Source organism: Magallana gigas, chromosome 3 (genome assembly GCF_963853765.1).
Source record: "Magallana gigas chromosome 3, xbMagGiga1.1, whole genome shotgun sequence".
NCBI lineage: Eukaryota > Metazoa > Mollusca > Bivalvia > Ostreida > Ostreidae > Magallana > Magallana gigas.
The window spans coordinates 39320115-39334302 of NC_088855.1; the positions used below are offsets into that span (position 1 = coordinate 39320115).

A 14188-nucleotide genomic window follows, 5' to 3' on the forward strand; every position below is an offset into this window, starting at 1 on the left:
AAGTCCATTCTTGTGAGTTGATATATTAAAACAATACATAATAGGAAGTTGAAAACTCCAAAGGAAAATTAATGATTTCATAGATTTATCATTTATTACTAAATCATGAGTTATGTAATTAAATCAGTATAGATACAATGAGCAATATTTTACAAAATTTTGTAAACTTGACTTCATATTTAAGAATACAGATGTACAAACCAAATCAGTTTTTTGAAAGATTAATTAAGTATTCTTAATTTTTTATACAGTCACATCCACTTCATAAAAAGGAGTAGGAAAAAACCTTAGTAACAGCCAAGGACAAGTTTGATGAATGTTCTAAAGATGAACAGACTAGGAACAAATCATATAGTCTGAAACATGCATGCATGTTAACAATGAGTTGATTGAGTTGGATTGTCTCTCAAAGGTTTCCCCTGAACTGGATACAAACTCCAACACTGTCTTCTTTACTTCCTAGGAAAGATAATCAGTTGAGGCTTTGACCACGTATTAACCTTACGTATTGTAATACATGTATCAAATAAAGTATCACATATTGGATTCAAATGTTGAACTATAATGCTTAGAGCAACCATCAGTACTTTAATTCACTCAAAAACATCTCAGTGGATAATTAAACAATCTTAAAGCAATATATTTAAATGCATCAGAAAAAAATTCTAATACACAATTTTACTTAATTTAAAAAATAAACATTTTCTTTAAGAAGTTGCTTGAATGAGGCTGGGAGGTCAACAAACAAGTCATCTGCTATAGACTATAACTTAGAAAAAGAAAAAAATCATATATTCTTGAACTTTAAATAGAGTTCTCCTTCGAGGGGTGGTGGTGAAGGGGGAGAGGAGGTGTCAATATTGTTTAAATCTGGCCATGATTATCTGACCCTCTTCATGCAATAATTTCAAATAAAATTTACATCGCTTCAGATACAATAAAAAAGATAAATTCATGAAATAACAATAATCATATCTACTACATGTATCTACATAAAAAATGTCATCATCTGATAAGTACATGTATCTGTAAATTGCATAATTATATAGTACTGTACCATATTGACAGCGTTCATTACTACATACAGATTGGGTTTCAAACCCCCTTTTTTATTTGTGTCACAAATTATAAAAAATGATATTTATCAGTTTCACACAAAAATATTTTTTGTGTTGAGTATTAAAACTATGTACTATACACTTCAACTATAGCAATGAATTCTACTAAGCATTAGTTCATCCTCATAAGTCATAAGGATAAATTGAAACATATTCCTAGGCCACATCAAATAAAATTCTTGCTTGTCTCACATGCTCATATTCAAACAAAACTAAACAAATAATACATGTATTATTTCAGATTTCACTTATCCAGGAAATTCTTTTTTATTTCTGTTTTTTCATAGCTTAAATTGTTTTAATTTATAAATCAGAAAAAAGTAGGAAAAACTATAATTGTACATTCATATTTATTCATGTACCACCTAAATTTTGCCTACAAAATATAATCCTTTTATTATTAATATTAAATCACTTGTTTACACATACATTTCTCATCAGGTGTCTGATGACCAAAAAATTTAAATTGGCATGGCCCCACAAAAAAATTCAACAAAATGAAACAAAATACATTCAAAAGTTGTAACATCACTCTTCTAACTGACACATTAATGTTACATTATCAACTAGTAAAAGTTAAAATTTTTAATAACAACTACCAGTCTATGTAGATACATGACTACAAATTTAATATTTCAATAATTCATCTACACATATACACACATGCATCTGATTGTAGAAATTTGTAAACAAATGTATAGATCTACACAATTCAATTTTTCTTAGCCAACACATCTCTAACAAATGCATTATTTTGATCAAGAACCTGTTGTTTCATTTCTTTCATTTTGCTGAGAATGTCTTGATCTGACATGCTGGAGATTGGCAACTTTTTCACACTATCTAGGAAATTCTGGATAATCTCCACACCTTCTTCTTTTTCCATTTTCCTTTTTTTCACAGCTGGTTCATCATCTCCTTTCAATGAAGTCTCCAAATCAACCGACTGGAAATCTTCGAGCTCTGCTGCCTTTTTCTTCGAAAACTCAATAACATGTGCTGGGAAATGAGCTAATTCTGCGACATGGATTCCAAAACTCTGGTCACATGGTCCTTGCTTGACTCTGTAGAGTAGGGTCAAAGTGTCATTTGAGGTTAAAGCTGTGACATGTAAGTTATTCACTGTTGGTATTTTATCGGCAAGTGTAGTTAATTCATGAAAATGGGTTGCAAAGAGGCAGAATCCTTTGATTTTTGTTGCGATATGTTCAGATATTGCCCAAGCCAGTCCAAATCCATCATATGTCGAAGTTCCTCTACCGAGCTCATCAATGATCATAAGAGAGTTCTCTGTCGCTGATTTCAGAATTGAAGCCGTTTCCAACATTTCTGCCATGAAAGTTGAAATGCCCTTCACTTGATTGTCTCCAGCACCAACCCTCGCCAAAATGCTGTCCACAATGGTCACCTGAGCCTCACTGCATGGAACATAAGAACCAATCTGTGCAAGAAGTACCACGACACCTGCTGAACGAATATAGGTAGATTTACCTCCCATGTTTGGTCCAGTAATGATGTGAAACATCTGTTTGTCTTTTTCAAAGATGATGTCATTTGGAATGAAAGAAATATCTTCCTGCATTTCCAAGCAAGGGTGACGGGCATCTATCAGCTTGATATTTCCGCTGCCTTTAGGCAACAGACTTGGGCGAACAAATGGTATTGGAGCACTTGTTGCTGACACAGCAAAACTAACCAACACATCCAATTGCGCAATCAACTCATTCAAAATGACCATGGTTTCACAATAACCAGCAGCTATGGAAATGATTTCAGCTACAATACTTTTCTGCTGTTCACTGTATTCTTCTTTAGCTTTCAGATAATCTTCATTCAGTTGTTTAACAGCATTGTTGTGAAAACGAACTCCGTTGTTTTTAGTGTCTATAGTTATATAATTTTTGTTGTTTCTCAATGCTTTTTCCTCTTTTCGTGTCACCCTGAAGAAATACCCCAGTTGTGCATTACTCTCTAATTTAAGAACTTTGTTTGCTTCAATTCCTAAATCTCTAGCAACTTTGTTCAGCTGACCTTTAATTTTATCTTCCAAATCACTAATTTTCTCTGACAGGGCTTGCAATTCTTCATCAAATCCTGGTTTTATTAGAAATTCATGGTTTTCTACTTGTTGGAGATCCATGGTTTCTTCCACCATTTCTTGAAATTTGGCAAAATCCATCAAAATTTCTTTTGCTGGATTTACGAATATCTCCATAATAAGTTGACAACTCTCCATCCCATGCTTTTCTAGAGTCTCCATTAAATGGGGTAACTTATCCAATGCCTGATAAACTCTGTAACAATCCTGCAGTGTTGCTTTTCTCTGCTGGAATTTTCGAGCCAATCTTTGAAAGTCTGGTAACCTTCGTAAATGATCTTCTGCAACCAACTGTCGAAGTTCTGTGTCTTTTACGAAAAATTCCACAAGCTTCTGTCTTTCCTCAATAAGATTAATATCCATCAGAGGTTGCTTTATCCACTGAGCCAGAAGCCTTTGTCCCTGCACAGTTTTACACCTGTCCATTAATCCAAGAATGCTTTGATTCTTGTTTCCATCAGATGAGGTGGGGAACAGATTCAATGCTTGGACTGCTGCAGAATCAAGTTTCATATACTGACTGAAGTCAAAAGACCCAATGCTGAATTGTCCAAAATAATCTTCATTTGACAGGAGCTCCAAATACTTGATAAGTGCCGAAACTGCTTCCATTGCGATCTTTTTCTCCATTTCACTTAGAGTTGCACTGTTTACTTGCTGTCCCTTTTTACACTTCAGCAATCGGTTAAGATCTTGCACAACATCCTTGCTGCTAAAATCGCTCTTCTTTCTTTCAGTGATGAGAATATTACTTCTTTCCAAGACTTGTCTCAGTTTTCCAGTGTGTAGATCACCTGTCCCAACTACACATTCTTTGGCTCCCATTTGTACAATCAATGCCTCTAAATTTGAAAACTGGTCATTGTCAGCAAATTCTGCTACCAACATTTTTCTCATCATTACATCAGCAAATCCAACCCCCACCATTCTCTCATTATTTTCTGTTCCGATCTTCAAACCTAACACGCCAACAGATTGGGATATGTCGGAGTTACCAAACAAAATATCTTCAAACTGAGTTAGATTGCCTGGAGATGCTTTAAAAGCTAGCATCCATTCATTGTTTTTGGATCCAGTTTTGTTCTTCAATATTTCAACTCTATATTGACGTATTAACAACAACTCTTTGACGAGAGATTCAAAGTTGAGTTTGCTTACAGTTACGGACTCCAGCTTCTTTTCTCCTGCTCCAAGATATTTTATCACTGCAACTGTCTTGAAAACTTCCTTGGCAACAAAAACAGCATCTTGTCCATGGACTGTATAATAATCTGTACGATCAAAAAATCTCACAGTTGTACTTGGTTTCTCAGGAAGACTTTTAAAGGCAGAGATGAATCCTTGGTCTTGAAATGCATCCATTTTTGTGAGTTATAAATCAATAGGACCGTAAGGACGTTTTTCCCGGCAAATTTGAGCCAACATGGGGTTGGGGTAAAAATAAGTATTTTTTATAAGGAGTGCTGGATTAAGGTTTTTTTCTATCTAAATACATATAAATATCTAAATACATATAATATATATGTCTAATTATTTTTAACTTCAAGAACAGAATAGTTCTGTCCTTTGATATTTCGTTTCTGCTTCTCTTTAAAACCAGGTTTCTACTTTTACACCCATTCTGAGAGAAGAGTTGCTTCCCCCGATCATACTCTCGTGCTTTGGAGACTGTTTTATCCTTAGCAAGTGTAATCAATATTTGAATAGACACATTTCAAGTTTTATTAGGGACCTGTAAGAAGTACAGGTCCCTCTTTATGTGAGTAGTTTATTGAATTTTAAACAATGGAGGTCACAAACGGTCTTCTATCCAGTCTTGTGCAGACGAAGTCGATAGAAAGAGTTTTGGCACCAATCGCATCACAGGTACGAGAGATTGTAGTCTATATGATATATGATATCTTCTTAATTTAGCTTTATAGACTATATTCACTATATAGCTTTATTAAGCAATTCAGCATAGCTTCATCATGCTATCTGTATATGCAAATATAAGTCATAAGTTCGCATCCTGCTGGGGCTTTTATAATTTTTACCATTCCAACAATGTTTTAAACACAATTTTTTGGTCAAATTTTGCAAAACTTTATAATTCTAAACCAGTGAAAATATTTTTGATTTAATGAACCTTTATCCACATTAATATCACCAGATATACCTTAATTGATATCACTTTATCAATTGCAAGAAAATAAACATGTTACAAACATTCAAAAATCAGACTAACATTAGAACAGGAGTCTTTTTCGGAATATTACAAGATAAATCTTGGTACATATAAACCAGAGTAAAGTAAAGGTAAATGAATGAATTCGTATTCATCTATAGAAAGAGCTATGGGAATCTATTTACCTATGTTTGACTAATGAAGTTGTAAAATTATTACTTAGTATTTATCGTAATCAGGTTTCTTTGTTAATCATTTTGGATGAGTCTGATAATGGAGTTGGTAAACCAGATCATATGGGTCCTTGTGCACAGGCTGTGATGAAAGCAGCAGAAAACCTCATCAAGATAGGCAAAGAGAGGGCAAACAACTCACCAGATCAGGTAGTTCCACTTGCTCATTTTTCACCTCTGATTATGCTGTCTTTTATATGATTTTTTTTCATGACAGTGTAGGTCCTGTTTATAGAGCTATCTCAATGTTAATATGTAAAATCTTTTGATATATTTAGATACCCATTCATATATTTGTTGGTGACTACATGATCACTTTCTTATACAAGGGATTCCAAAAGAATTTTTGTCAAATTTTCATTTACTCTGAATGAAATATGAATTATTCACTGCCGATGTCAACAGTTATGTGTATGTAACATGTACATTCATTACAGTATATAAAAAATGAAGATTAAGTTTGCATGTACATTTAAATATGTTGATACATCTTCATGTAATATGTTAGGGATTTAAAATGTCAAATGAAATGCACATCAATTTTCTGATCAATATTTAGATTTTTACAAGGGTGGTTATTGAAAAGGGTAATTATTTTCAGGATTACCAAAGACAGATGATGAGTGCATGTGAAATTCTAGATTTAGCTAGCAGCGGTTTATACATAGCCTCACAAAGACTTGATGATGATGCCTCCAAAGAAATTCGCACTAAAGTCATCAATGCTTCCAAAGATGTTTTACAGGGCACAATGAAGGTAAGCCTAATATATGCAGAACTTTTACACTATGTAAAAATATTTACATAATTATTGAAAATGGTCTTCAAAGATCAAAATATTCACTTAAAAAATATATTCTTGAAGGTTTTGCTTGTCTCTGATGATGCGGAGGTTAGAAAAGTGGTCAGTGCTGGTCACTTAGTGACAGAATGCCTTTCAAGACTAAGCATGGTTCATAGCATGCAAGATCTGCTTGCAAATTTCAAGGTATGTTGAATACTGTAACCTAACTTTAATTGCAACAACTTTATTTCACTATTTATCAGAAATGAACTTGATCACAGTTGTCAGGAGTAATTTTGATGACCAAGATGCAGATTATCTTAACTTAATTTATTAGAAACATTTGAGAGAGGGTTCGTGCAACAAATAATCACAATGCTGAGACTCTTGTAAACCTAGCAAATATTTCTTGTGTGTGAATAAAAGTTGGTTTACAGTGGTTGAGATTTTTCCTTTTCTTATTTTTGTATTTACAATAAAATGTTGCCAAGTTATGCATCTATTGCAGGATGATTTCTATTTTCATCAATATTTTACAGAGCTTCACTGATGGAGCAGCTCTTCTTTGCTCGTTGGCTCAAAGGCGACAGGCAGAATTGTGTCAGAATCGACAGAGAGAAAGGATTATAACAGCCCTCAGTCTGTTGAAGAAATCTATTCCTTCCCTAAGTGTGGCACTCCAAAGTTATATCAAATACCCCAAAAATCAGCAAGCACAGGTGAAAAATAATTTCTTTCTATGTGATGTTTGTTTGAATACTCAACAAAATGTTTCATTACAAAATGATATACATGTACCAGTAAGTAAGCAGTGAAGGAGATAATGAATAGGGAGTCTGAAAACACAGACCTGGTTTAAATACATTCAAATTTTCCTCGTATTTAAAAGTCATCGAAAAAGACAAATTCTCTCATTGGCAGATGAGCAAATCATTCGTGATTAACCAAGCTCAGTCTGCAGTGTCTGATATAGTGGAGGCAGTGGAGAACAAGTTTACAGATGAAGATTACCTCGATGTGGAGGAACCTGGCTACTTTGTTACAAAGATAGATCAGGTTTGTTTTTACTAGTAAACTCAAATTGTTGAAACTGTAAACTAATTGCAACTTTTTAATATTCTGGGTAATTTTAATTCACAATTTTTTTATTAGAGGTAAGCTTATTTTTAGCAACTTATTTCATGAAATAAATGCCTGCTGAGGTAATAAAATGCAAAGATTGGTTAGCAGTTAGAAACATTTATGTTGATGATATACTTGTGAACATTCAATGTAAAATTTTCCTGCACATGATATAAAGTTGGTTTTTAAAGTAGTCTTGTTAGCTTAATTGTCCTTTTCCTTCCTTTGAATGCTCTGTGTGGTCCCTAACATATTTTTCTTTTTATTCATCATAAGTTTAAATTAATCAAAAATTATTTGAGTCCAGGTGCTGGAAGCTTTATCTGTGGAGAAGCGGTTTGAACTGGATGATGACCTAGAGACGTGGACAGAGAATCTGGTCAGACACAGCATGCTGGTGGCCCACCTGTGCTTGGACCATTACAGAAATATCATTGTCAAAACCTGTCAGAGGGTCAGTATAAACTTCACAGGACTGAGATATAGTACAAAAAGAATCAAGATCAAATTTAGTTACATTCATCAACATTTGAGAGTTGCATTTTGATTAGCTGCAATAATGTAGGCCTCTCCGATTTTTTATATCTGATGTTTACTGGAGAAGAAACAAAAATCTTGAGAGGACTACTTTATTACAGGCAGGGTTTGACATGTTCTAATTTTGCATGTTAAAGGTGTTGCAGCTGAAAAGCAGAGTTCTTCAGCTGAATAACTCCATGATCAGTAATCCAGAACTTCCCGCTATCAGGTAATTATTGCTTAAGTATTTCTAATAAGTGAAAAACCAACTACCATAAGAACTATACATGCATATAAAAGATGAGTATTAAAGCATGTGCTTGTGTGATCAGGACATTGGTTTAAATGCATGGATTTTCTTTCAGGGAGGACTATGAAGAATGCTGTGAAAATTACATTGATGAATTTTGTGAACTTGAAAAGGATGTAAACCTGGCCTTATTGAACTTGGTGGTGGATGTGTTCAAAGAAACCACTGAACCACTGGAAAGACTGGTGAAAGCAGCCATGTATTCCACACAGGTCTTTAAAAAATATTATTTTATGTTGATAGTTTAACCGTATAACTGCATTAATATCCAATATATACCTTATAAAATCTTTGTTGATTCATGTGTAAACTGTTTTACAGGAAAAAGGATTTGAAAAGCACATGAAGGATTTAGTTACAGATTTTCAAGCACATGCAGATAAAATGGGACAGATTGCAAGTTTTGCTGCAGCTAGCTCCACTGATGCCAAACGTAAACTTTATTTTCCCATTTTCCTTTGAACTCAATCAAAGCATTACTCAGGTTTCATCAATATTTGTTGAATACCAATTTTTGTGGATTCCATTGTAGAGGTCATTCATGAAATTACCTGATTTATTGAAGTGCAACATCTTGTAACATATTGTTATCATTGGTCTTTATAAAGTTATGTGTCCTTGAAACTGTGAAAAGTGATTAATGAAACCACAGTACTGTAGATATTTGATAAAATGCAAGGAATTAATAATTGCGTAAAATTGTGAGAAGTACTCTCACAGATTTTATCTTGCTATTATATTCGGAGAGTTGAGAACTATAAGAAATTAGGATATAAGTTCCTTGTTCGCAGTTTTATTTTCTCTTGATTTGATACACAATGGCGGGATTGCAGAATTAAGTACTCGCTTTACATTATAAGGAATCTACAGTTTATGAAATTCGTAAATGTTTGTAAAGAAGTGGATTCATTTTAAGAATGTGATTTATAATGTCATTTATTTCTGCCTTCAGGTGTTAGAACCATCCGGAGATGTGTCTGTCACTTAGAGAGACTTGATCCAGATATTGTGCCAGCTGTGGTTGCTATGGCCAAGAAGTCTCAGGACAAGATGGCTGTTAGGCATGTTAAACTACTAATGAAAGAATGGACATTTGAATTGACTTCTCTGATGCAAGTTCTGGATGAAATGACTGACCCAAGAATATTCATGCAAGTCTCTGGTAAGATGAGACCATTTGTGTTGTTAGGCATCTAGTATTCAAGCACAAGAACAGCAGTTATAATACTTAGTCTTTACAATATTGTTGTAAAGTCTCACATATTGTATACTGGTACACCTTTTTTAAAGCCAATTTTCTCCCCAGAGTGTTTGTCTCATAGTTGCATGTGTTCATAGCAAGAAATATATACCGTAACTCTTTTTAAGGGGGATGTGTGGCCATCTTGTACTTTTGAGGACAAGAATGTAAACATTTCTTGAACTGGCTTGTTTCAGCCTGAAACTGGCCAAAATGTTGCCAAAAGATATAAAAGCAATAAATATGAAGTCCTATATGCCATTTTGTTTGAGAAGTATGCATACAAGAACAGGACAATGTCTTTTTGATCACTCAGAACAGGTGTTGAACTGTGCAGCTACAGACTTATTTTGAAGGTTTAAAAATCACTTGAATGAGCAAAATTTAAACTTTTTCTCAACAAATGGTTGTAGGGAGGACACTAATGAACCCCTTTCAGATTTTTTCAGATTTTTAAATTTTCAAAATAAGTCTGTATGTGCGCAGTTCGACAGATGTTCTGAGTGATTAAAAAGGCATTGTCCTGTTCTTGTATGCATACTTTTCAAACAAAATGGCATGTAGGACTTTGTATTTATTGCTTTTATATCTTTTGGCAACATTTTTGGCCAGTTTCAGGCTGAAACAAGCCAGTACAAGAAATGTTTACATTCTTATCCTCAAATGTACAAGATGGCTGTACATCCCCCTTAAAAGTGTTTACAAAGAGACAAATTCTTTTTGTAAATATTATGCTTAACATGATATTTGCAGGATATAATGTCGATGATTATTTACAGAATCTAGAATTCAAGAAGATATATCTGTGTGCCATGGATATCTGGAGGATGGAGATGAGTTCAATTTAGGGTCAGCTGTGAAATCTGTAGTAGGCAGAGCCAGAAGGGTTTGTCAGATGGCTGAGAGAATCATTGGTGGACACAAGGACCCTCTGTACAGAAATGGACTTCTGGTGTTTGTCAAACAACTGCAGAAAGGTGAATGAATCCGTATAACAAACCCACACTGTAGATTCCTTATTTTAGGCGTGTAAGTGATTCCGCAATTCCACCATCAAATCGAGAGAAATAAAACTGAATAACATACTGAGTAATATATTATATCACATAATATTGTGAGCATCAAACATTTTAACAATTATTCCACAAAGTCCACAACTCTCAGGAAAATAAATGTGGGATTTTAAAATCTGGGATGAGTGTTTTTAGCCATTTTTTGTGTTTTATTAGGAATCTGCAGTAAAAATAAATTATTTTTATGAAGGAGATATTTTGCACCAGTTGGTTTGTATGTTGATTGGTTGGTTGCCCTTTGCTTGACAGACCTCAAACTTTAGTATAGTCTGTCTCAAGATATTTATGCTGCACATTTGGATGATTTTTAATAAAAATACACATACATGTGAAAGAAGTGCAATTGAAGTCAATGAAAGGGAAAATTTCCAAGATAACTTCATTCACACTTTAACATTTTTCCCTCGTAAAAATTCACAGGAAGGAGAACAGATTTCCTAAGGAGATTTATAATGGGGAATGTTGACATCTTTTCTCCATTCAGAAGTCACTGGGAATACCTTGCACAATTTTTCAACGTTATCATCCAGGCTTAATAATGGCTGATGCAATGCAAAATCCCCATAGACTTTCTATTTTTAGCTGTGTATTGAAACTTGAATAGCTAGAGGGGGCGTTTCAAAATGGAAACCTTGAGATTTTTTCATACTATTGAATGGACATTGTCTGAATCAAGAGGTATTTATAAATATCAATAATGAAAGAAAATATGCAGCAAAAATATTTTGGGACAGACTATAATTCACATTGGTAACTCCTTAGAAGCAGATGACTCTTCTTGATTTTAAGTAAACAAGGTCAAATGTCAATGAGCATAGAGATGTATATTCCTAACTTCCATTAAACATATATGCTTACTTTTTCCAAACTATTTACCACTTTCTCATCTACAAAAGCCCATTGAGCTCATTTTCGTAGGTAAAAAAAATATTTTTTTGCGAATAAACGCGAAACTTTTCGCGATTAAACGCATAAGTTTTGCAAATAAACGCGAAACTTTCGCGAATAAACGCGTAACTTTCGCGAATAAATGCGAAACTTTCGCGATATTACGCGTAACTTTCGCGAATAAACGCAAAACTTTCGCGAAACTTTCGCGAATAAACGCGTAACTTTCGCGAATAAACGCGAAACTTTCGCGATAAAACGCGAAACTTTCGCGATGTAACGCGTTAGTTTCGCGAATAAACGCAAAACTTTCGCGATTAAACGCGAAACTTAAATATAAATATTGTTATTTCATAGAAGAAACACTATGAAGAATAATTACTGAAAACAAATATATTAATTTAAATAAAACAAAATAATATTACATAAAGATGTAAATGAATTAGATTTAACCTTATACAAATAAACATAAATTCAAACGTAGGAAATCTTTAAAATCTTAGTACTGATTTTCAAAGAACATAATGCATCGCGCTTCTCACATTCTAATGGGCGCTGTATTATTGAAAATTGGGCAGCAACATATTTTAATTATGACAATTTTAATTCGAAATAAACGTTTTATTAGGTATCATTTTAGAATTTAAAGGATATCATTGTTTAAAACGTTATAATATATATTATATCGCTGCAACATATCTTAACGTCTAGTTTTATATCAGAAAGATAAGTCAAGCTGTGAATTGAAATTTTCAAGCTTTTGTTCAAATCTAGATGACGTAAATTCGTCCTCCAAATTTATCACATATGTCATTTAAAAATTAATACTAAGATTTAAAAGGTTTGTGACGGTTTAAAATTTATGTCAATTTTTATAAGAAAAAGATCATCAATGAATGCCTGTTCGAACACAGGGTCGGCGAACAACTGAAAATCGTAATATGATGCTCAAACTTATTATCTACTTTGGACATATAACATAAAAATGTTATGATAAAGTTTTATCAGATTTATTAATATCTATATGCAAAAAGGAAATTTTGTCTTCATAAATCAACGTAACACGGATATTATAATGATAATGAATAATAAGTATTTATTATATAAAACTTAAAATGTGTTTGTTTTCCATTGTTTTTCTTCATATGGGTTCTGTATGAAATGACAATATTTATATAATAGTTTCGCGTTTATTCGCGAAACTTACTCGTTTATTTGCGAAACTAACGCGTTTATTCGCAAAAGTTTCGCGAAAGTTACGCGTTATATCGCGAAAGTTTCGCGAAAGTTACGCGTTTATTCGCGAAAGTTTCGCGTTTATTTGCGAAACTAACGCATTATATCGCGAATTTTTCGCGTTTATTCGCGAAAAAAATATTTTTTTTACCCACGAAAATGAGCTCAATGGGCTTTCGTACTCATCTAATGCATATTTAAATCAAAGATAAAAAAGAAGATGTTAATATTTCATAGTTATTTGATAAAATATAAGACACAATCTAAGAATATGAAATAATCAAGGTCTTCCATTTCCAACAAAAGACCTCATTGCTTTCGTTTGGTTTCTTTTTCCCTATTATTATTAGGGTCTACTGTAGTTATTACTTTTATTGTTTTCATACAAATTTTGTACACGCTCTTTCTCTAAATTGACTCAGACAAATTTCTTGAAACTTTCAGATCTGATAGATACTGATCTGAACTCAATCGGAAATTTTTTTTGACGCCATTTCTGTTTTTGAAAAATTGCAATTTTAGAAATGTTTAGAGGGAAGTGTTGTCTATGGTACTCCTCCTAAATAAAAAAAAAGAGACATTGGTTCAAAATTTTATGAATGGTAAACAAAAGATGGTAGATTTGTAATTTAATTTTCATTTCTTTCTTTCTCAAAAGGTGCCGAAGCTCACCTGAACCTAAAATAATAGAGATAAAAAAAAGTTACATGTAAGTGTAAAAAACATCAAGACCTTTCATTTGATATCTGGAAAAAGGGGCTGGCCCCTTTAATTAGAGACATGCAGATGGGTCTAAAGTCTTTTATCTATAGCACTTTACTGAGGGATATTTTGTAATAGGTTACAGAAGCAAACATGTTAATCTGACAATTATGTACTCAAACAATGAAATGATTTTCTCATGTGTTACGTAATTAGGGGTTTTTAGAGGTCAAAGTCAAAAACTTTGATCTCTTAGACCTCAAAAAGTAAAAGGAGTATGAGTATACCTTCAATTTCTCTGTTAATTTCTTTTTTTAACACTTCTAGTTTTTACATGCTTCAAAAAAGTGAGGGGGGCAACTCCTTGATAATTCGATTTTTTATATGTTATTTTAAGAAAAAATGTTTGCTGCAGGAAAAAGTGTGTGTGTGTGTGTGTGTGTGGGGGGGGGGGGGGTAGCAGGTTATCCTTTCCACCTTATTCAAGCTTTTGCCCATTCTTTTAATGTCCTTTTCCTTTTCTCCACCAGGTGTTCCTTGGCCTGCCCCTCTTGCATTTTCTTTGGGGGGGGGGGGGGGTGGTGGTGGTTCCAGGATAGGGTTTGCCCTGTAATGTTATCATGTGGCTTGTGTAGAGTATGACCTATCCACCCCACCTTTTTTAATTTATTTTTTGTTCAATTCGGTGTTACAGATCT

General features: G+C 33.5%; 2 protein-coding genes across 3 annotated transcripts in view; one reads left to right on the top strand and one right to left on the bottom strand.

Moving 5' to 3' along the window:
• Positions 1–84: 84 nt before the first annotated feature.
• Positions 85–4660, bottom strand: LOC105335553 (DNA mismatch repair protein Msh2). Its single transcript, XM_011439505.4, has one exon. The coding sequence runs from the start codon at positions 4576–4578 to the stop codon at positions 1831–1833; it is 2748 nt and encodes a 915-aa protein (XP_011437807.3). The 5' UTR covers positions 4579–4660; the 3' UTR covers positions 85–1830.
• Positions 4661–4869: 209 nt separating this feature from the next.
• The window catches only part of LOC105324167 (uncharacterized), a 34053-nt gene continuing 24734 nt past the window's right edge, over positions 4870–14188 (top strand). For both annotated transcript variants that reach the window (XM_034481540.2, XM_034481541.2), the window contains exons 1-12: positions 4870–5082; positions 5623–5766; positions 6218–6373; positions 6482–6604; positions 6940–7119; positions 7322–7456; positions 7830–7976; positions 8197–8270; positions 8407–8563; positions 8673–8784; positions 9304–9513; positions 10371–10568. In XM_034481540.2, the coding sequence (XP_034337431.2) occupies positions 5002–5082; positions 5623–5766; positions 6218–6373; positions 6482–6604; positions 6940–7119; positions 7322–7456; positions 7830–7976; positions 8197–8270; positions 8407–8563; positions 8673–8784; positions 9304–9513; positions 10371–10568 (1717 nt within the window). In that variant the 5' untranslated portion in view covers positions 4870–5001. The remainder of the gene's footprint in view (positions 5083–5622; positions 5767–6217; positions 6374–6481; positions 6605–6939; positions 7120–7321; positions 7457–7829; positions 7977–8196; positions 8271–8406; positions 8564–8672; positions 8785–9303; positions 9514–10370; positions 10569–14188) is intronic.